This window comes from Pararge aegeria, chromosome 1 (genome assembly GCF_905163445.1).
Source record: "Pararge aegeria chromosome 1, ilParAegt1.1, whole genome shotgun sequence".
NCBI classification, from domain to species: domain Eukaryota; kingdom Metazoa; phylum Arthropoda; class Insecta; order Lepidoptera; family Nymphalidae; genus Pararge; species Pararge aegeria.
Window position 1 is genome coordinate 3114376 of NC_053180.1, and position 23672 is coordinate 3138047.

General features: G+C 36.0%; 2 protein-coding genes across 2 annotated transcripts; one reads left to right on the top strand and one right to left on the bottom strand.

Annotated features, from left to right (window-relative positions):
• The first annotated feature begins 20 nt into the window (after window positions 1-20).
• LOC120625725 (isoleucine--tRNA ligase, mitochondrial) lies at window positions 21-16865 on the top strand. Its single transcript, XM_039892897.1, has 13 exons — window positions 21-241; window positions 1171-1293; window positions 1972-2188; window positions 3118-3262; window positions 4372-4479; window positions 5689-5891; window positions 6661-6827; window positions 9317-9550; window positions 10675-10841; window positions 12641-12779; window positions 14219-14373; window positions 14881-15015; window positions 15907-16865. The coding sequence occupies exons 1-13, from the start codon at window positions 47-49 to the stop codon at window positions 16754-16756; spliced, it is 2838 nt and encodes a 945-aa protein (XP_039748831.1). The 5' UTR covers window positions 21-46; the 3' UTR covers window positions 16757-16865.
• A 3304-nt stretch (window positions 16866-20169) lies between these two features.
• Window positions 20170-21024, bottom strand: LOC120626498. Its single transcript, XM_039894062.1, has 2 exons — window positions 20480-21024; window positions 20170-20416 (listed from the first exon to the last, which is right to left on the bottom strand). The coding sequence occupies exons 1-2, from the start codon at window positions 21022-21024 to the stop codon at window positions 20170-20172; spliced, it is 792 nt and encodes a 263-aa protein (XP_039749996.1).
• Between the last annotated feature and the right edge of the window lie 2648 nt (window positions 21025-23672).

Consider the following 23672-nt stretch of genomic DNA (forward strand, 5'->3'; position numbering starts at 1 on the left):
TTTCAGCAATAATCTTTGTGTCATAACAACTTCCTAACCTAAAAATATGTTTAAAACTCGAAGTTTTGCAAATTTTTGTTCTAATTATCGAAAATTAACATCACAATGGACTTGTTTGGCGTGCGTAAGAGCAAAAGGTTCAGTCGAGCCCAAGACGAAAACTTACTCTCACACAATTTTGTTCCCCAAAACCGATTTTCCGGCACGATCGAACAATAAAACTAAGGAAGAAATTCAAAAGGTCTGTGTTACTTTTCTTTTACTTTAGACTTAATAATAACGGTGACAATTTATTCGTCCCTAGTTATATTATATACCCATATATGGCCAGACCGTGTACATCGGGCCTTGATTTGACTTGATATTTGCCTTAATTTTAGATTACCGATTATCATCATCGACGCTTTTAACCTATTAATGTCAACTACAAGGCTTCTCTCATAGGTCTATTATTTTAAGTTATAAACTTAGCATGTCCAATACATGCCAATATATATTTTTCCACTCTTATACATAAGAACATTGGCATGTAATGTCTTCCTACACCTCGAAGAACCTATATTTCTATTCAAGCCCACAAACCCACATGAAGCAACATATGGAACCTTTAGTTCTTCCTTCTCCTATAAAAGAATATTGGATAGCCGCAAGTGCTTACTAAGTAATACTAAGGTATTACTTTGTAAGCACTTTGCGGAATTCCATAATAGATTATGAATGTTAAACTTAGCTCATGAAAGGCAGGAGAATTTATAAATTACACCATACAGATTCTCCTGCTTTCGCTGAGTTTAGCAAATAAATGAAATACTTGGAAAAGTTTTACCTGAAATTATTTACTGCCTTATATGTAAATAGTGACAGTCTAGCTCCTTGAAAATTAGGCAGTTAGACGAATAGTGCTAGAAGGATCAAAATATGCTGTCCCAGAATTGATTTTTATAGTTCAAATTGAATTGGATTGTTTATCTTACCTTTCACCAATCAACATTTGACAAGGCACACATGGCTTATATTGTCAAATGTCTCTGTAGCTTAGAAGCTGGCTGCGTTTCTTGTCAGCTTCTTCTCAGTAGAACTGGTTGTGTAAAGTGTTTTAAAAGAGTATATGCTAGTAAGCCTGCATGAAACATAAATGTTGAATTGAACAAAAATGTGTACATTTTACAGACAGCACAATTTTCACAACTCTACAACTGGCAGCGAGAGCATCTTTCGGGTCCCGAGTTTGTGTTGCATGATGGACCACCTTATGCTAATGGAGATTTACACATGGGCCATGCTGTGAATAAGGTAACAATTTAATTGGCTTATTTAATACAACAAGGATGCTTGGAAGCAGGCCACTCCACTCTCATCTCTCAAAAGATAGAAAATTCAAAATGCATTTATTGCAATAAATGAATTTTGTATTTTAATTTTAAACCACAGACATATAAAGGAGATAATTAATGTAAACAAACATAAATCGGTAAAGGAGAGTATCTATGTGGCTTTTCTCTCACACAAAGCAAAAAGGATACTACAAATAAATTGAAGTATCCTTCTCCAGTGATACAAATATAATACACTAAATATCTATGTGAATATGTTTTTCCATTGCATGAAACCACCGCAATTGATTGAGTTGACACCAAGGCTGCTACGTACTGCTGTCTCTTGATATAGGATACTTATATAGTAAACAATTAATTAAATATTCATAGTATTTTATTTTTATCGTTTTTACCAATATATAAAAATATTAACAAATGAACTGGTTCAATGTTCTGAGGTGAAAATAGTGTCAATGCTAAAATGGTGTGTGTTCTTTGAAAGCTTATGCCAGCTTCAACAGAGAGGCAGGTGTTGTCAAATACTCGGCACATACTGCACACACGCAGGGTATATAGGTGTGCTGCTTTGGGATGAGCCACACCCTCTGTTAGATGTTCCATTTAAATAATAATTCCTAAAGAATCTTTTTCACAGATAATAAAAGACATAAACAACAGGAGCCAAATCTTACAAGGCAACAAAGTCCACTACATTCCTGGTTGGGACTGCCATGGCCTGCCCATAGAGTTCAAAGCACTACAAAGTAAAACAAAGAAAAATGAACCGTCTGACCCAGTGCAAACGAGGAAAATTGCTAGATCATTTGCTTTGGAAACTGTTGAACGGCAGAAAGATGCGTTTAGAAGTTGGGGTTCGTACTAAATCTTAATTTTTTTTTAGAAAAGTTCATTTTCATTATCAGTAAGTTTTGACGACCTCCCTGGCGCAAAGGTGCGCGCTGTGAATTTAAGCCGGAGGTCCCGTATTCGATTCCCGGCAGGGGCGATTTGGGAATTCATAATTTCTGAAATTTCTCTGGTCTGGTCTGGTGGGAGGTTTTGGCTGTGGCTAGTAGTCCTACCGACAAAAACGTGCCGCTAAGCGATTTAGTGTCGCGATGTCGCGTAGAAACCGATTAGGGGTATGACTTCCTAACAGGTTAACCCCCTACCATCTTATCATCACTTACCACCAGGTAAGATTGCAGTCAAGGGCTAACTTGTAGAGGAATAAAAAAAACATATCAGTCTATTAACATCCCACTGCTGGGCCCTTTTCTCTCACGGGAGAGAGTATTAGACTCACCATGCTGCTCCGATTTGGTGTGGCGGGATTTTAACGATAATTTTTACATGGTCAATAACAGAGGAACAAATTGTTTAGCTTCGGTAGGGTCTAGATACCACAACATTGATTTAGACAGGTTGCCGGTTTGATCCAGTGTAGAAACCAATTTATTTTATCGGTTAAAATAACCTCCATATCTTGGCAGGTTGGCCCGCTACCATTTTAAATGCAAAATAATGGGGAAACAATATCATAAACTTAACTTTATTATTGTCTCTATAACTCTTTGATTGTCTGTGGTGGGTACCATAGATTTCTACAACAGTAACCTAGCCCTTTTTTTTTATAAACCCAGTTGTTTTACTGGGAATATAGTATCCTATGCCCATCTAGAGGATAGAGGATGCACGCTATATAATATATTTGTTAATGTTCATCAAGGTAGGTGCATGTGTGAGGTAGCATACAAACATATACTATTGCATTGGTAATATTTATATGGATACATTACAGGAGTTATGGCCGATTGGGATGATCAATGTTATCTGACCCTCAACAAGAAGTATGTACAGAATCAGTTGCGACAGTTCTATAAGATGTACAAATCTGGGTTGATATACCGCGCGCTGAAGCCTGTGTATTGGTCACCATCTTCTAAGTAAGTCAGTTTAATTAAATTGTTATAAGCTTCAGGGTTCAGGATTAGAACCATATGGATGCAAATTCAAAAATGTTTTATTCATGTAGACCTTAGTTACAGGCACTTATGAAGCTTTAATACATTTAAAATGTAACACTAATGTTAGTGATGGTTATAACTGCATTAGTTAACTTAAAGCTAGGAGGGTTCCAAACGGTCTAAGAAGAGCCCACAGCAATCTTAGCCAGGTTTTTTTTTGTTATCACCATCTAACAGTGTTAGAGTTAATGTTGAGCTATGAAGTTTTATTTCATTTATGAAGTTTTATGAAGCTTTATTTTCATGCATAAATTCCCTAAAAACTCAGTGATTTATCATACATCCAGTCTATGGTTCAAGTTTACCACCTTCCAGAGACACTATTTTTTCTCCGCCAGTATTTATTCTTATTGGTCTTCACATGCTTCTGTATTGAACAGTCAATGATTTCTATTTAGCCATCTATGTCGAATCGTCCGGAAAAAATATTCGAAATATTGTTGCTATTCTATTATAATTCTTGATATTCTCTGAGGTTATCAAGAATTATAACAGATCCTTTGTCGCATTACCGATTTTATTACACTTCTGAATGCAAAATATCTTATCAGTATGGATTTTGACGCAGTGACAACCAGAACATAGCCCATGTTCTTGTTGTCACTGCGTAGAAAATATGCAAAGTTGTTGTTATATTGCAGTGGTATTAATAAAAACTACTAGCGTTTTGGTTGCACAGATAATTCTCAAAGACAGTATATAATGTACCTCTAAAGCCTCTGAAATAATATATCGTTTTCATTTACACGGTGAAAGCCCAGTAGGCAGGTAGGCCTTCGACATGGCCTTCCACCTGTAACATTTCTAAGTAATGTGCGTTTTAAGCAAATAAAATATAACTTACTTCAACGGTGAAGGAAACATCGCGAGGAAACCTGCATGTTTGTGAATTCTCCATAATGTTCCCAAAGGTGTGTGTAGTTTACCAATCCGCACTGGGCCAGCGCGGTGGACTACGGCCTTGAGACGTTAGCACATCCGTCGCAACCTGCTTTAACTGTCAACTGAGAATAAGTGTTGTGTTTTAGAACAGCATTAGCAGAAGCAGAGTTGGAATATGATCCACAGTTCAAAAGCAAAGAGGTGTATGTGAAGATGCCGATGACTAAAATACCAGAGCCAGCGAAGCATTTGAGGTATGTCGCAATTATTTTAAGTGATTGTTTTTTTTTATATTAAAGCATTGATATCAAAGTGGTTAAGACTTCGGCATTCCGTTCAAGGGTCGAGTCTTTTTAATTTCTTATGATTTCTATGAATGAATGAATGAATACTATTACTACTTTTATTGCACACACAAAAGTACATAAAAAAAGAAAAGTAAAACAACGTATACAATTTGGCGACCTTATCGCTTAATAGCGATTTCTTCCAGGCAACCAGTGGCAAAGAAAACAAATACAGAAAATAGTTTCAATCAATCAATCAATGCACATATACATATACCCATAAAATAAATAAATCATTACTTAAATAAATATATATAAAACAATATTTGTAACTAAAGACACAAAAAATAAGTAACTACCAATAAACATATAATATATAAAATTATATTACTTAAAAATAATATAATAAATTAAATATGAAACAAAATTAATGAAATAAATAATTTTAGTGTCATAGATTAATTGGTGTCAAATCGTAAACACTCATCCCCTCTCCCAAAGGAACCGAGCTTAATGTCGGGATAAAAAGTCTCCTATATTACTTCTAGCACTTCCAAGCATATGTGTACAAAGTTTCATGAGGATCGTTTAAGTAGTTTTTGCGTGAAAGCGTAACAAACAAACTTACATTGACATTTATAATATTAGTAGGGATTAGTAGGGATTTTCATATGCTGTGTTTACTTTTAAGAAAACTTTACACTTAAATAGAATAGTTAAAATTAAAAAGAAAAAACGGTTTTATTAGTGTAATTACGTGTTTGTAAGTAAACCTAATAAATAAAATAAAATAAACAATTATCGAACCAACAGTACCTTTTTTTTTTTTTTTTTTATAAAGACGAGTGCTTGTCTGCTCTCACACGTGATGGTAAGTGATGATGCAGCCTATGATGAAGCGCGCTTGCCTAGAAAATGCCTATTTACTCTTGATTTGAAAGTACCCAGATTATAGGTATCGGGGAAGACGGAAGATGAGAGGGCATTCTAGGCCTTTACGGTGCGGATCAGAAAGGAAGAAGCAAAACGCTTCGTACGTGTTGATGGTATTTCAACAACGTAACGGTACAGATTCTTTCGGTACCTCGCAGTTCGATGGTAGAAAGGAGACCTACATGGCTGGAGCTGCAAATACTTGTTTACAAAGAGTATTTTCAATTCATATTCATTCCACAGTGAAAAGATGTCAGCAATAATATGGACGACAACTCCTTGGACCCTGGTGGCAAACAAAGCAATCGCATATAGTGCCCACATGATGTATGCGGTGGTGACCCTCAGTAGCAGGCCAGGTGAATTGTTCCTGATCGCTAAAGACCAGATTGAAGAACTGGAGAAAGTTTTGGGCGCTGATATCACCATATTGGTTGACTTTGAAGGTTAGTCTTTTGTTTTAGCTAGCAGTAGGTAGTTCATAGTGTAAAATTTCGTTGTATAAAATTGTCAGGCCATAAGTACGGTACTTTTTTTGTCATCATGTCTTATTATGTAAACAATTTTTCAATTACTATCAATTTTGACGGCTGATTGGCGCAGTGGGCAGTGATTTTGCTTTCTGAATCCAAGGCTGTGGGTTCCCACAGCTAGAAAATGTATGTGTGATTAACCTGAATGCTTTCCTGAATGGTGTCTGTCTATATTATAAGTATTTATGTATATTATTCCGAAATTCATAACTTATTCATCAGTTAACTTGGTACACAACACATGCTAAGCTTACTTTGGCCCTAGGTGGCAATGTGTGTTTTAGTGTAAATTTTGTTTGAAAAAAGCATAGAGTTTTATGTCGACACATTTTTTTTTTGCTTTAAAACACACTCTACACTAAAAAGTAAGAGGTAAAAAGAATTTTGACATATTAGGACAAGTTAGAAAAAATTAGAGTATAGTATGGTCTGGTGGGAGTTTTTAACCATATTTACTATTCTACCGATATTGACGTGCTGTAAGCGACTTAGCATTTCGGTACAAGGTAGCTTAAAACCGATTTGGAGTAGGTAAGTGTTTAATATCACTACTGTACCCGTAATAAGTTAGCTCGCTACCATTTTAGACTGCATCATCACTAACCACTAGGCTGGATTGCGGTCAATGGCTAAATTATAGTTTGATAAAACAATTGTGAGTTATCAAATACAATTCTACCAGGTCGACATCTTCAAGGTTGCTCCTACACGAACAATCTGTCTACGGATGCTCTACCGTTTTTGGAAGCAGACCATGTTACGAAAGGAAAAGGCACTGGACTCGTTCACACTGCGCCCGCGCATGGTCCCGACGATTTCCTCGTTGCTTTGAAGAACAATATGACTGTGGTATGATTACAATAACACCCTCAGCATCATCAATATCACATTACCGGCTCTCTACAGGGAATAAGTCTCCTCTGAGCTAATAGTTTTAATCTTCAATAGGGTTGTTGTCATAAGTAAACACTTGTTTTTAATTCTTTTGTATGGAATATGGAGGGTAGAGGTAAGGAGAGTCATCTTTGTATATGAAAAAGTGTCGTCAAAATGTATTAAATTAGGATGGCGCCACATTTGCATCAGGGTAACTCTTAAAAGAAGCGCCAAATATAAATATTGTTAGAGTAGGCTTGAAAAATAAACAAGGAAGTATGGAGATACAAGGAAGTAAGGTTATATTTACCACAATATTTTGTACAACGTAAGTTGTTGAAATTCTCAATAATTAACTACTTTAGTCGATAATGACATTAAATTTTTTAACTCGGCATACTTCAATTCATCTACGATTGCTACATTCATACCATACCCTGTGCATCCACCAGCGCCATTGTGGAGGATTTTTGAACTGTTATTTAGCGCATACACTGGACACTTTTTCAACTTTTCTCCCATATAAGATGACTCTCCTTACCTCTACCCTCCATAGTATGGAAAAATAAATATGTTTCTTTTGATTTAAAATCTTTACAGGGTCATTTCTTATGAAATACTAGCGTACCCAGCCCGCTTCGTCGGGCTAGATTTTGCTTTATTTTATTTAAACAATAAACTTACATCATTAAATTTTTAATTTAAGTCTCATAATATATTAAATCATTTATTTCTCTCCGTATTCATTCTCTTCTATTCTCTTCTCGAGCGGGTGAAGATCATTATCTACACCCATGTTACATGTACATCCAACAATAGAATATCATCATAGTAAATAAAAGCTGTATTTGACAGTTTGACAGTTCAAAAATAGGAGTTCTCCGATCGTCACTAAACTTTACAGGATTACTCGCCAGGTCAATCCGGAGATTCCCTAAAAGTTTCATTGAAATCGGTCCAGCCGTTTCGGAGACTATACGGAACACACCCACACACTTTCTCTTTTATATATATAGATAGATACTTATACATCCTCCATTGGGTAATTCTGTTACACGTGTAACGCACTCAAAGGTGTGTGAAGTCTACCAATCCGTAAAAGTCAAAAGTCAAAAATCAAAAATATCTTTATTCAAGTAGGCCCATAGGTGGCACTTTTGATGCGTACATTACATGAGTATTACACGGTAGGGAGATGATGGCGATAACCATATTCGTAAACTTAAAACTAAAGCTACGAGGGTTCAAAACGCGTCCTGGTCTTAGAAGAAGCACACAACAAACTTAGCCGAGTGTTTTTTTTTTGTTTATTAGAAGAGCAACTTGGTTAGATCAATCATTCACACCCAAGCTTTTTTTATCGATCACGTAGTCCTTTATACTAAATTGGCCACACTAGCAAAAAAAAAGTATTTGGCTAGCGTGGACTACGGTCTAAATAACCCTTGTCATTCTGAGTGAAGACCCGGGCCCAGTAGTGGGCAGGTAATAGGTTGACAATGCTGTTGGTGATATTTCTTAGATTAAGTTCCACGCGTGGATTTACGTTAAATAAAAACTTTAAGTCATCTTTAATATCGCATTCTGTAATTTGCTCTAGTTCTTCGTCCGCGTTTATAACAATTTTGTACAAATCACGTGGGAATAAAAAAAACAAAGTAATTATTTATTTATTTATTTACTTACCTACCTAAATAGAAAAGTAAGTTTGCTTAAATAAAAAGTAGCATATGTCCTTTCAACTAACTTTATGCCAAAAATCAAGTTGATTGATGGCTTATTTAGGGCGTGAAGGAAGGACAAACGAACAAACAAACATGCTTTCACACTTTTGCATTATAGTGCGTAGTAATATAATAATAGTGTGGATGAGGCTTAGTAGTCATTATACATTATGGAATTCCGCAAGTAAAGTCTACTTCCATCCAAGTGTTTTAATAGTTATTTATGCAACTGTTTTATAATAGGAGGTATTAAAACACGAGTGCGGGTTTATCCCTATGTTTATATTTACCACTTCGCTATTTTTATTTCCTATGGAATTCGGAAAATATATATATTTATATTTGTATATAAGTATCAAAATATATATATTTATATATTTTAAAAATATATACATATTTAAAATATCTGGCTGTGTGCTGTCCAAACTTGAATAGCTAATTTTTTTTACGGCGCGCGCGTGAATGACAATGTCCTTTTTTTTTAAATTCATCCAAATACAAGGCACCAGGAAGTAAGAATGTGGCTGCCTGTGTCAAACCCTTTGCGCAAAAGGGATCGAAAAAAAACAAAGTAGTGTTATAATTAAATTCAGAACAACATTATGGTTACTAGGTTGGCAAAGCTAACTGTTTCAGAATCTCTTATAGGGGATCTAAAGCATGGTAGTAGATCAAATAAACAAAACCAAATGAAAAAATGGACTATTTGTAAAGGTTATCCCATATTTTTATGTGTAGGAATGCAACGTGGACGAACTCGGCCAATACACAAACCTTGGTCCCAAACTCGACGGTCTCCAAGTCCTAGCTGAAGGACAGGATGCCGTCATAAAGATGCTGGAACATTCCATCCTTCAAACGGGAACTTATACACATTCCTACCCGTTGGACTGGAGGACGAAGAAACCCGTCATTGTCAGAGCGAGTGATCAGTGGTTCATCGATACATCAGCTTTGAAGGAGAAAGCTTTGGTATGTTTCAGACATTTCAGGTATCTTTATGGTACTGGCTATCTTATATAATGTGTACAGGTACAGTTTTTGAGTAAACCACTGCCAGTTTTTACTTGCAAAATTAAAATCAAGTAACTCCTTCAAACTTCACGCGTCTCGGTCTTTTAACTTCAATAAAGTTGTCATAAGTAAACACTACTGGTACTGGTAAGCGCAGCGTTGGTCGACCCCCAACGAGGTGGACAGACGACATTAAGCGCGTCGCAGGTAGCCGTTGGATCCAAGCGGCTCAGAATCGTGGAACTTGGAACTCCCTACAAAAGACCTATGTCCAAGTGGACGTCTATCGGTTGATGTGATGATGATGATGATGAAGTAAACACTTATTTGTTTCGAATTAATTTGTGTGGAAAAATAAATATTTTTACACGAAGATTCCTTATGAAATATACTTATGCACATTTCGTCATAAGCTGGAGACTTTACTTGAACGCGATGATCTTAGAAACTACTGGTCCGATTTGAAAAGTTCTTTCAGTGTTGGATAGCCCATTTATCGAGGCAGGCTATAAGTTATTTATCATCACGCTAAGACTTGTAGCATAGCATCAATGAAGAATGTTTCAACGTCGGGTTTTTTTTTTCTTTTTGAGAGCTTCCGCTCTGTGCGCTGCGTAAACGGTTAAAGTTCGATAAAATCATCCATAACAAAGTTTTTCCCCTTTACACGTTCCAAAAAAAAGTCAGCGACAGCAAATGTCTATCTTTTAAAGTTGACTTATATGCAGACAAAGTCGCGATGGACCGCTGCTTTGATATAACTAAACTGGAAAAAATTGCCATTTCTGAATATACAGCAAATGGTCGGCAGTTTCTGTTAATGTTAATTTATGGTTAAAGAAAGTCTGGCTTAATATTATTGGGACCTCTAAGACCCCAGAGAAGTTCTGGGGCCACCACTCTACCACTGCTTGACAATCCTTTGGGCTATGTCGGCGATTTTAGATCTCTTACTGATTTCCTCATTACGGATTTGGTCTTTAAGATAAACACCTAAAAATGACAAAGAAAATTGTCTTTGCTGATTCAAACTTACTCTACAGGAATTTACGAGAGCATAAGTTTACTTAATCTTGTTTCAGGCAGCGTTGGAAAAAGTCACAATTCTTCCACCGACAACAGCAGATCAGTCACGTCAAGGTTTCAGGGCGCAGTTGGAAAAGCGACCCTATTGGTGTATATCAAGACAACGAGCTTGGGGAGTACCCATACCTGTTTTGTATAGGGGTAGTGACGTCATTTTGAATGAGTAAATACATCTTTCTTACTTAATTCATTAGCTTACATGCCCTACTCGCAAAATGATAACAAATCGACCGTTCCACTAGCTCCATTTTGTTTATATTTCTGTTATTTTTTGGTGTTCAATAAGAGTAAATTCATCAACTCCCTTCTGCTTGAACCGAAAACATTTTAACCACGTGTAGGTCGGTTCTATTTAAATTTGATGGAGATTTAATGAAGGTCTTCTGAGATCTACAACAGAAGCTTACTTCAATATATAATTCGTATTTATATTGTACAGAGTTCCTGACACTTAACTGAAAGTTCCCAAATAGGAAACTGAAGGAAAGACTAGCACTACGTTTAGAGCTGTGAATTTTCTTATGTTAATTTTATAGATATAGAAGCAGGCGTGACCTTGAGGAATGATATACTATGAAAATTAAGCTCAATTTGCTTTACTTTTCGAAAAGCGAAAAGTCCTCAGGAGATGTTGACTTCTTAACGAATAATTGTTGCACAAGTATTAAGTGTACCCGACAAATATACAATCTAAACGACAATCGAAATCTCCTGAGGATGATCCTTTGTCTGAGCGAAACGTGCGTAGTGAGTGAGTGAATTTTAGTCAGAGTCAAAGTCAAATATTTCCTTATTCAAATAGGCACATCTCACTTTTGTTGCGTACATTACATGTAAAATATGACACAGAAGTGAGTTGATGGCGATAAATAATTTCGTCAAATTAAAACTAAAGTTCCAAACGTGCCCTGGTCTAAGAAGAAGCCCACAACAAACTTAAATAGTTGTTTTTTTTGTTATCACCATCTCACATTGTCATTTAGAACTATTTAAGAAGCAAACTGGTTAGAGCAATAATTTACCCTCTTTAAACTTTTAAATCGTTGATGTAGTCCTTAATACCGTAAAAAGACTTTTCTATAAGCATTTCCGAGATCTGTACGTTGTAGAGTATAAAGATTGAAGAAAATATAAACTCCATCGCTTTTCGCGGAGTATAGAAAATTAAGCTACATATTTATAGTTAAATAAATAAATAAATAAATATACTACGAAAATACACACAGCGCCATCTAGCCCCAAGGTAAGCGCATAGCTTGTGTTATGGATACTAGGATGACGGATGAATATTTTTATGAATAATATACATAAATACTTATAATATACAGATACACCCAGACACTGAAAAACATTCAAATTCAAATTCAAATTCAAAATTTCTTTATTCAAGTAGGCCTATCACAGGCACTTATGAAGCGTTCATACATAATTGTTTACATAATTGTAACGGGATGGTGATAACTTCGTTCGCCAACTTAAATCTAAAGCTACGAGGGTTCCAAACGCGCCCTGGTCTAAGAAGAGCCCACAACAAACTTATTTTTAAAATTTATTTTTTTGTTATCACCATCTTCCAGTAAATTTAAATTAAGCTATGAAGCTAGAGCAATTCACACCCAAGCTTTTTTATCGTTTAAATAATCCTTAATGTTATAATAGGATTTTTCTGTAAGCTTACGTTTTATATAAACTTTGAACTTATTGAGAGACAACTCAAAGATTTCATTTGGTAATTTGTTATAAAATAATATACAATTGCCCTTGAATGAATTTGCAATTTTGTGTAGCCTAGTAAACTGCACAGCGAGTTTATTTTTGCTCTCATGTTCATCACACAAACATTTTACAGATGTGGGAATCGAACCCACGGCCTTGGACTCAGAAAGCAGGGTCGCTGCTCACTGCGCCAGATACTTTTGTAACTCAGGGAAACTTGTACTTTTGTAACTTTGTATTTTTCAGGGAAATCCTAGAAAAATTGTGCTCTTTAGTTGACAAACACGACGCAGACATTTGGTGGACGTGTGATGTCCAAGACTTGATTCCGAAGGATGTTGCAGATAAATACGACTTGAACATTGAAGAAATTAGTAAAGGCAAGGTGGGATTTTCTTCTAAATGATACGGCAAGTAACCATTGCAGGAACACGAAATCCGGCGTCATTCAGATTTGGCTAAAACCTGGCAATAATAGCATAGAAATATTTTCTTCTTCAGGGTTATCTGGGACTGGGGCTTTATTTATCTGGGAGGGTTGGACTGGCTACTGTAGCTTAGTTCGCTGCATTAGTGTAGAGAGCTGCCGAGATTGTAAAAGGACATCCAAGAGCGAAGAAATGCTTCACGCGGGAGTCGATACAGCAAAACTTTTAAAATGTTTAATTATATCACGCTCCAATAAAGAATGGATTAATAAAAGGTGTCCGGTGTCGTGCTATTTCATTCGCACAATCCTTATTTAATTTTATAATTTTAAGTTTTAAGTTCTACTTATACTACTTATTCTAGTTCTACTTTTTAGCTTTTTACGCTTAGGTTTCCTATAAAAGATCACCTAATAATAGTGATAAGGCCAGGCCGCCTTTGCACCCTAACAACATGTGTCAGAGTCAAAGTCAAAGTCGAATATTTCTATATTCAAATAGGCACATAGATGGCACTTTTGATGCGTTGATGGCGTACTAAATGTGTGTAGAGTAGTGAGCAGTGATGGCGATAACTACATTCTTAAACTTAAAGCTAAAGTTACGAGCGTTCCAATCGCGCCCTGGTCTAAGAAGAAGCCCACAGCAAACTTAGCCGGGTGTTCTTTTTGTTATAGCCCTCTCATATTGTCATTTGAATTTTGTAATTTTTCTTTTGATTTTCTTTGTTTTTTGTTGCAATCAAGTAATTCTATCTATCTAATGCAAAAGTGTTTGTTTGTATTTATTTCACGCACTCACTAATCAACAATTTATCATCTTAAATTTTGGCATTGAGTTAGTTGACAGGACGGAGAGTAACATAGACTTTTTAGCTCAGATAAACAAACGGTTCGCTGGGAATTTATAAAAAAAACTGTAAAAAACTGTAATAAATCAGAGCATTCGATTCAAGTTCGAATTCTAACTAAAGTTATGTGCGTTTTAAGTAAATAAAATATCAGTTTATCAACGGCGATAGATAAACTGTTGCATGCTAGGTAAACTTAATATTTAGTTATAGTTTGATGCATTTTTGCTGGGTTCTATCAGGTACCCTTGTTTATAAAGAACTTTTCTGTGGAAACCTGTTATTAGTTTTAAGTCAACCAATTTGTTAACTATTTAGTATTTACATCAGTTGGTTTTCCAATTAAAGAAAAATAAATAAATAATGTTCTCAAATGTGTGTGGAGTCAACCGCACTTAGCCTGCGTGGTGGACTACGGCCTTAATCCCTTCACATTGTGGGAGGAAACCCGTGCCCAAACCGGTAGTGGGTTTATATGGTGATGCTGATGATTATTGAAGATCATACATCCTTGAGAGAGAGAGATTAAGTGTATCCTTGTTGCAGGATATAATGGACATCTGGCTAGATTCAGGCCTGTCTTGGCAGATGTTAGAGGGGAAGAAAGCTAGACTGTATTCTGAGGGAGTTGATCAATTGACAGGATGGTTCCAGGCGTCCCTGCTGACGTCTCTGGCTCTGAAGAACGAAGCTCCATATGAGTATGTATTCTATTTTAGTCGGGTTAGCCTTGATGCATTGATATTAATAAAATTTAGGTGTGGCGCGTTCTCGTTATCATCTCAGCCAGCTTTGTAATCAATATAGACACCCTTACTAAATCATTTTTTATAAAAGAAATTAATTTGAACTTAGATGACCTTTGAAATACCCTATTATTTTTTCACTTCTTAATTTCTAGAACACCGTGTCTAGGTCTTTTACCGCATTCGTACGGCGGCTCGTTTGATTTTGTTTATTCATCTATGGGGGTTCTAGCAACGTCCTCAATCTATCCATATCTATATCATATTAAGATAGTTCCCATATATCCGATCTTAGTTTTCTCCAACTGTCACGTAAGGACATTGTTATCTAAGCGACAGTGGCGACAACTCCTAAACAGTGAGGAATCTGTATTTGTGCTTATATTACAAATGCGGAATTGTGTCTGTGTGTTTGTTTGCAACGATCGTTAAATTTTGTCCTTGATAATATTCTTTTTGCAGGTCAATATTCGTGCACGGTTTTGTAGTAGATGAGAAGAAACGTAAGATGTCAAAATCTATTGGCAATGTTATAGATCCCAAAACCATAATACACGGAGACAAGAAAAATCAAGGTTATGGGGTTGATACACTCAGGTAAGAAAGAACTTCTTGCGGGATCTATTAGGTTTTTATCTATTTAATTATACCCCCAAAACAAAAATATTATTTTAATTTATTATTATTTCAAAAATACATTAAATATTATATATTTACTTTTTGTGTGCTTTGTAAATGTGGGCTATAATGGGACGCACAAAAAAAGGGCTATTCAATGTTGTTTGTTGGTGCAAGTTTTTGGGTTATCGCAGATATAGGTTTTAATATCCACCCAGTGTCTTAGAGTGCGATCGTAAACTGGAAATGGGGGGAAAAAGATCATATAATTCCTGATCCGAATTACCTTATGTGATAGAACAGCCCTATATTAGTGCCATATATTAAATGGGCCCAAAAGAGTCATTGAGGGATAAATTTAAAGAAGTTAAAATAATGACTGTGTACATAGTCAGTACATATATGAAAATTTAATTTATATCCATAAAAATATAACAAAATTTAAAAAGAAAATGGACTGTAACAATATAAATATTAGAATCAAAAATAAACTCGTTGTGCAGTTTACGAGGCTACACAAAATTGCAAATTCATTTAAGGCAATTGTATATTATTTTATAACAAATTACCAAATGAAATCTTTGAGATGTCTCTCAATAAGTTCAAAGTTTATATAAAACGTAAGCTTACAGAAAAATCCTATTATAATATTAAGGATTACATAATCCTATAGGATTATGTAATCCTTAATATTACAGGATCTTAAGTTACGACACCGATTCGGCGTTGCGCATAGTTTAGGAAACTGATAACGTGATAGAGTAGGTACTATTTCTTGGCATTGGATCATGCCCTTTAACTCATCGTTGAAACAACCATGTCGCTTGAAAAGGCAATTCTAAATTATAATTAAAAATGCATTGGTTTTAGATGGTGGGTCGCCAGTCACGCTACTCAACATTCTCAAATAGTGATCAGCAAGAAACTTCTAGAAGACTGCCAGAATGAGGTCATCAGACTTCGCAACATTATAAAATACCTTCTGGGCGTTATTAGTGATTTAGAAAAACCTGTTTTTACTCACAATCCCGATTTAAATTACTTCGATCAATATATGGTTGAAGAAAGTCATCAATTCGAGAAACAAATAATCGATTATTACAATAACTTTAGATATAATCAAGTAGCACAAAGTATTTTATTTTTTATTAGTAATAAAGTATCAGGCCTGTATTGTCATTGTATAAAAGACAGGTTATATTGTTCGAAAAAGAATTCAAACGAAAGGCTATCAGCTCAACTTGTACTGCATACGATTTTAGTCTCTATTTGTAAGTCTTTAGGACCCGTTTTGCCTCATTTGATCGAAGAAGCGTGGCAGCACCATCCTTTATGCGAACAGCCTTTTTATTTTACCAAAGAAATACCAGTTTTAGCGCCAAATAATATAGACATTTCAGTTATGGACGCCATATTGGATATCAAAAGAGGCGTGTGTGCAACAGCGAAGAACGAAAACTTAAAGAAATTTAAATTGATTTTGAGGGTAGATTCTAATTTGTATGAAGAATTAAATAAATTGAACGTGAACGACGGAGTGAATGATAGCGTTTTGTGTGAAGTTTTAGAACTGTCAGATGTCAGTTTGGAGGTTAGTGACAGCGGGAAACGAGAAATCATGCTGTCACAGACTAAAAGAGGCCAATGTATGAGATGTAGGAAATATAATGCCATAGATAATAGTGATAAATGTTTAAGGTGCGAAAGAGTCTTGGTGTAGTTCTAAGATGTATTTCTGTAGATAATAATTCTATTTATTGTATCGCTGGAACTATGTTATATTTATTTGTATAGCCAAACAATTGATTGCTATTAAACGTTAAACTATACTATTTTGGTTTTCTTTATTACACAACTTCCAAAACAATGCTGTCATCATGTACGTATACATTTTAATGAAGTATCTTAGAACCCTTACAATATTTCAACAATTGATTGAAAAAAATCAATATGGCAGCAAAATGACGCCATTTTTAAATATGGAAAATCTAACATTTGTCAGTCGTGTTTTAATTGTTTTAATTACGTACTTGTTCAACACACTGACTTTTGCTGTTCTTCTTCAATAAGACTATGAATGGCCCTCGGCTTTACTGACGTAAATTGTATCGCTACTTTCCTACTAATGCTATAAATGCGGAAGTTTCTACTTGAAAGAAAGACAAACGAACACTCCTGGACGCATTTTTTAAAATACTATGTGTTTGGGTATAAAAGCATAACTATCTAACTAAGACCTATCCTACCTATCAATATCGATTCCTTAAGATTTGTTCAAACTATCAACGAACAGTACACAATTTAATAACTGAACTTACGAGATACTTTTTAGCTAACAATCCTAACAGAAATTTCGTAACGGAATCGTGCACGATATGAAGAAATGCCTTCACAATAAACAAAAGCTCACAGTTGTTCGGTCGCGATGCACGATGCTAGGAATTTAATAACAGTAGGTTACCTACGTACCTATTACAAATATTGCAGATTATTTTATTGTAGGTAGGTATATATTGAAGGAATGAAGCGGTGACAGGTTAGTGGTTAGGATAATGTTCTCAAAGGCATGTTAAGTCCATCAAATCACATTTGGCCAGCATTCTCAGCCCTAATCCCTTTTCATTGTGGGAGGAGACACGAGCTCTATAGTCAACCGGTACCATATACCCCTAATCGTTTTCTATGCGAGATGCGTACCGAAACGCTAAATCAGTTTTGAAAAACAAATAAGTTATGTGATGCTACCAGGGTACCCACTGGCTTCTTCCACGTGGGTGCAAGGGGATTCATATTTATCTGTACACCCACTACGTTAGGGTTGGAAATTTATCCGTAGATAGGGCTCGCGTAAGGGTAAAATGTAAAAATATATCGATATACTAGTATCGATATATTTTATACGAAATAAACGAAAATATACGAAATAGTTAAAATTACATAGCGATTTATAGTGGTTGCCAGCCCCACATAACCACTATAAAATTACATAGCGATTTATAGTGGTTGCCAGCCCCACATAACCACTCCTTTTATGACTATGATACCTATAGGTACCTAATTTCATTAGGATTCGTGCAATATGTACCTAGGTAACAAACAAACAAACACAATACACTCCTCTGCACTTATAATTCTAGTATGGATAAGCTGACAGTAGTTCCTAAGCAAATATCAAAAGCGCTCACACTTTTGACCCCAAAAAGGATGAATATCTATTATTTCACATTACGCGATTGTTGGCCTTCGAAACCATATTTCAATCAAAGGTTCAAATATTTCATAATAGAGGTACGAGTATATATTTTCAAAGGACTGAAAATCCATTGTTATAGTTAAAAGAAGAACCTAAGCAAACAGTTTCATTTATTTAAGTTTACGTAATGGATGAACGATGAAAATATTATAGTATGTTTTATTTTCTTATAACTTTAATTAACTTTCCTTTGACGTTTTATCTTAGTGGCGGAGCGACTTTACTAGTGCCCGTTTTTAATAAACCGAGGCATCGCCTTAATCGAATGGCTGATTTGCGTTAAATAATTGCAACATTCTTAAGGTTATCCAATTTTTATTAAAAAAAAAAATTGGGGCCTATGTTACTACTTACGTGATAGTTTAGATTTATTTTGGTGAACAAAATCTGTCCAGTTCTTTCGGGGCCTATTGGGTACAAACAAACAAGCAACAATCTTTTAAAACTTAAGTTTTTAACTTGAAATCAAGTGGAAATAACATCCAAACTATATGTGTTATAATAAACGGGGGTAAACTTCTCCATTTTCCCGTGATTTAGCAGGTGGAAACGTTTATTATAGCCCTCGGGGGATAAATAAATAAATAAATAAATATACTACGACAATACACACATCGCCATCTAGCCCCAAACTAAGCGTAGCTGTGTTACGGGTACTAAGGTGACTGATGAATATTTTTATGAATAACATACATAAATACTTATAATAATAATAATAATAATAATAAATAATGGCGAAACAAGCAGTTACATGGACAATTTCCCAAAAAAGTATTAGACCAGGCAAATGTTGATCGGGAGCGTTCGTTTAGATGGATGAAAAAACAGCAGGTATCTCCTAGTATAGAGTCATCAGTATTTGCCATTCAGGACCAAGCTATTATGACCAGACAACATCAACGTGATATACTGAAAGAACCAGTGGACGAAAAATGCCGCCTTTGTGCAAGTAATGATGATAATTTCTGGATGCGAAAAGTTGGCAGGGAACTATTATGTCAAGCGACATAATAACCTTGTCCAATACGTCTACTGGTGTTTGGCCAAAAAACACAAAATTGAAGTTTCTGACCTCTGGTGGAAAGAAGCGCTCACTCAACCACAAATCAAAGAAAATGAATCCGCTAAAATTTTATGGGAAATGCCCATACAAACAGATGTCACTGTGACGCATAACAGACCTGATATAATATACATCGACAAAAAGAATAATAAAACATTTTTAATTGATATAACAGTACCATCTGATTACAATATAGGGCCAAAAGAGATTGAAAAGTTGAGTAAGTATCATTTATTGAAAACTGAAGTCAGTCGTTTGTGGAATACTAAAACGACTGTTATTCCAATCGTAGTAGGTGCAACAGGTGTAGTTGCTAAGAGTATTACAAAATATATAGATAAGTTAGACTCGAACATTGACATCAGCATTCTTCAAAAACAAGCAGCCATACATACATCAATCATTCTCAGCAAAGTCCTAGGTGACACTGTATTTGTACACAATACTCAACCAGACCAGCGCGTACAAAACACACAACAACCATCAAATACTCAAACATTACTTACACACAAAACGCGCGGCAGTCACCAAGCGGAATAAATAGATCTTACCCAAATCATACACAGACTCATCACAATAGACGACGAGGGAAACGCAGAGGGAGGAGAAGAAGAAGTACAGAACACCATAATATAGATACATAGAAGGGGGTGTAACAGCCGACATAGGAAGTCGAGAAAGTGAAAATCACCAAATAATATAATAATCTCTTTATTAAGACAACTAAGGTCCACCTTTGTTAGTAATACATCTTAAACGACTATGTTAGTATTAATTAATTATATTAGATTAAAGAATAAATTCAATATAATTTGCTTCACCGTACAAGCACCGACATGAAGTGTTGCAAGATAGGTGAATCAAACTTTCCCGCTAACATATTCAGGATACTGTTTGAGCTCGACCGCAACCTTGTCAGGAGGGATGCCGTCTTTTTCCTTATAATGGCGTAAAAATCATCGATTCGCTCCTGAGCGAACATCCCAGACGCTGAACAGAACCTCGGCAAACCCAACAGTATCCTAAACCCATTATTATACTGTACACGTAATGTGTTCAGTGCCCTTTGAGTATATTTAACCCACAGGCCTCCCGTGTAGAAGGTTTGACAATAGGCCTTAAACAACGTTACTTTCACTTCCTTGCTACATCGAGCGAACCTGCGGGCCAACATGTTACATTTGACAGCCAGAGATCTACGTTCTCGTTCTTTGTCGACGTGATCCTTAAGGTCCTCCGTTAAATAATGGCCCAAATATTTAAATTGGGTCACACGATTAAGTACAGCCCCCTTGAGTGTTATAATTGGCTCGTATTGCACTTGCTTACGTGGGGCCTTAAAGATCAGGTATTCACTTTTAGCCACATTGTATATCAGACCATGGCTAGTAGCGTAGTCCTCACACACTTTTAACAACTCCCTGATAGAACCGGCCGTGGGACCCAGCAGCACCATGTCATCGGCGTAGCTTAAATTATTCACGCAAATGCCGTCAATCCAGCAACCGACTGGCTTTTTGCTGAGCTCCACGATCAGGTCATTAACATACAGGTTGAAGAGCTTAGGTGAGGTTAACCCCCCCTGCCTCACCCCGCACTCCAACCTGTAAGGCTCAGAAAATTCCCTTCCCCACCTGACGCAGTTAAGTTGGTTTGCATACCAAAACCGCATAATATTTAGCACCTATAATATACAGATAAACACCCAGACACTGAAAAACATTCATGCTCATCACACAAACATTTTTCCAGTTGTGGGAATCGGCCTTGGACTCAAAAAGCAGGGTCGCCCACTGCGCCATTCGGCCGTCAAAGTAGGTCAAAGTAGGATATTATTGGGGATATAATTTTTGTCTCCTGCCTGTGCTAGCCGTGCTGCTCATTCTAGCCGTGCTGCACGGCTACAATTATATCCCCGGGAAACGGATAAAAAATTATCTTCTCCCACAGCTTTATCAACTCTCAGAGCACTGGCGCACAAGTGGAAATAATATCCAAATAATATACGTGTAATAAACGGGGGTAAACGTCTCCTATTTCATTTTCCTCTGCTATAGCAGGTGGACACGTGAATTATATTCCTTGTCGGGGGATATAATCAGGGATACAATTTTAGTCTCCTGCCCGTGCTAGCCCTGCAGATTAAAATTATATCCCCCGATTATATCCCCTGACAAGGTATACAATTTACGTGTCAGTGTAACAGGGGATAGGAGAAATTTCTTTACTTTCCCCGGGGACAAAATGGACCTAGCCATGCTGAATGTTGCCTTATGTACCCTAGTTCACAATGAATACCCCAAATCCCCTTTGAATTTTGAAGTGGCCGTATCTCATAAATACTGAAGCAGCCGAAAACGATTGTTTAATAATCAAGTGCAGTCGGATCTCCACGTCCGGACGTCCGGAATATTCGATTGTGTATGGACATCGATTAGTGGCACCCGAACGAGCAAATCGGATATCTTTGATGCTAGAACTTGTACGTAGGTATTATTATCTACTGTTGCTTTGATATATTCTGGTGGAAGGATTTACGAACTCGTGAAGAGTTAAATAATGTAGACACGGACAATTTACGGGTGAGTATATATTCTATCAAACGTTTGACTTTATGCCACTTCATACAAGGATATTACTATCGTGGTATAAAATAAATAATAAAATACACTACGACAATACACACATCGCCATCTAGCCCTGAAGTAAGCGTAGCCTGTGTTATTGGTACTAAGATAACTGATGAATATTTTTATGAATAGTATACATAAATACTTATAATATAAGTACATATAAACACACAAACATTTTCCACTTGTGGGCCCACCCAAGGCCTTGGATTCCGAAAGCAGGGTCGCTGCAAACTGCCGTCAAACTTGAATGACATGGTCTTAGCTATATGAGATATCGGCCTTGGCTAGTGGTTAACGAATTACACGTGGAAGCTACTTCATATTACGAGACTAAAGAGTTTGTAAAGGGAAGTACTAAAGGCCATGGTTGCCGGTGTAATAAGAGGCGCATGAGGCTTAACACCTACACTTTAGAGCAGCAAGTTAGGACGTGTAGGACGCGTTAACGGACTGCGAAGTGCTGCCCAGTTTCTAGACGATGGTGACGATACGGCAAATTAAATAGATAAATAAAAATAATGAAATAAATAAAGTGAAGCACAGGTTATTCCCATTTAAGTAATAAAAGTGATAAAAGCAGAAAAATTATGATTATATTAAAATGTAATAAAAAATCAGAATTACTGTAAATTGCATAATAAATAAATACTAGATATGCCCTGCGGCTTCGCCCGCGTAAATTTCGAATGCAGCGTACTGCTACATCGTCTACACCTATAGTCATACATAAGATTTTTGACAAACATTTTTTTATCTTTCGTAATAAATATATATTTTTTATAAAAAGTATCACAATTATAAAAAAAAACAGTATTATTATTCGCCAATAGATGTCAGGAAGTCATATTTTTCAGTTTAAATTGGGACTACCCAAACGCCACCTTTTTGTTATTTTTCTTCCAATGAAAAAAACACAAATAAAATGTCATTTTCTAAAAATGAATCCTAGCTAGATCGATTTATCGCCCCGAAACCCCCTGTATATTAAATTTCATGAAATTCGTTGGAGCCGATTACGAGATTCCAATTATATATATATATATATATATATATATATATATATATATATATACAAGAATTGCTCGTTTAAAGATATAAGATAAGTGTTAATATAGTATAACATAATACAATACGATTTGTATAAAAAGAAGAAAGAAGAACAGATTAACTAAAACTCCCATGCCCACCTCTATATAATTGGCAAATCAATCGCACAGCCCAGATTCTAATTGTTTAGCCTAGATGAATTTCTTTAATTTTTGATTGACTGTAAATTTTGTATACGAATTACGTATAGGCGGAGGAATGTTGTTCCAACACCTATTTGAAACTCCCTCTGAAGGAAGCAGAGCAATCACGTGGGACACCCAGAAGTTTTCGCGTACACCTAAATTGGTCTCTATCTTCGTAAATTCTTCTTCCCTGGACGAGCTCTGTCACAAAAAGCTCTGCAACGACTGTGCACGGAGTTTGTCATAATATAATTATTCTCCGTTAAAATTGTTCTAATAGTTTGATCCGTCCGTTATTTGTGTAGGTGGGTAGCAGGTGCGACTTCGGACAACTTGGGGCCGCTGTCAGAGGGATTTGAGTGAATTAATTGTTATGTTTACTACTGTTCTAAGTTTGGGTGCCATCTATTTGGCTCTAGAAATAATTGTTCTATTGTTATTAAATGGGTAGTGTC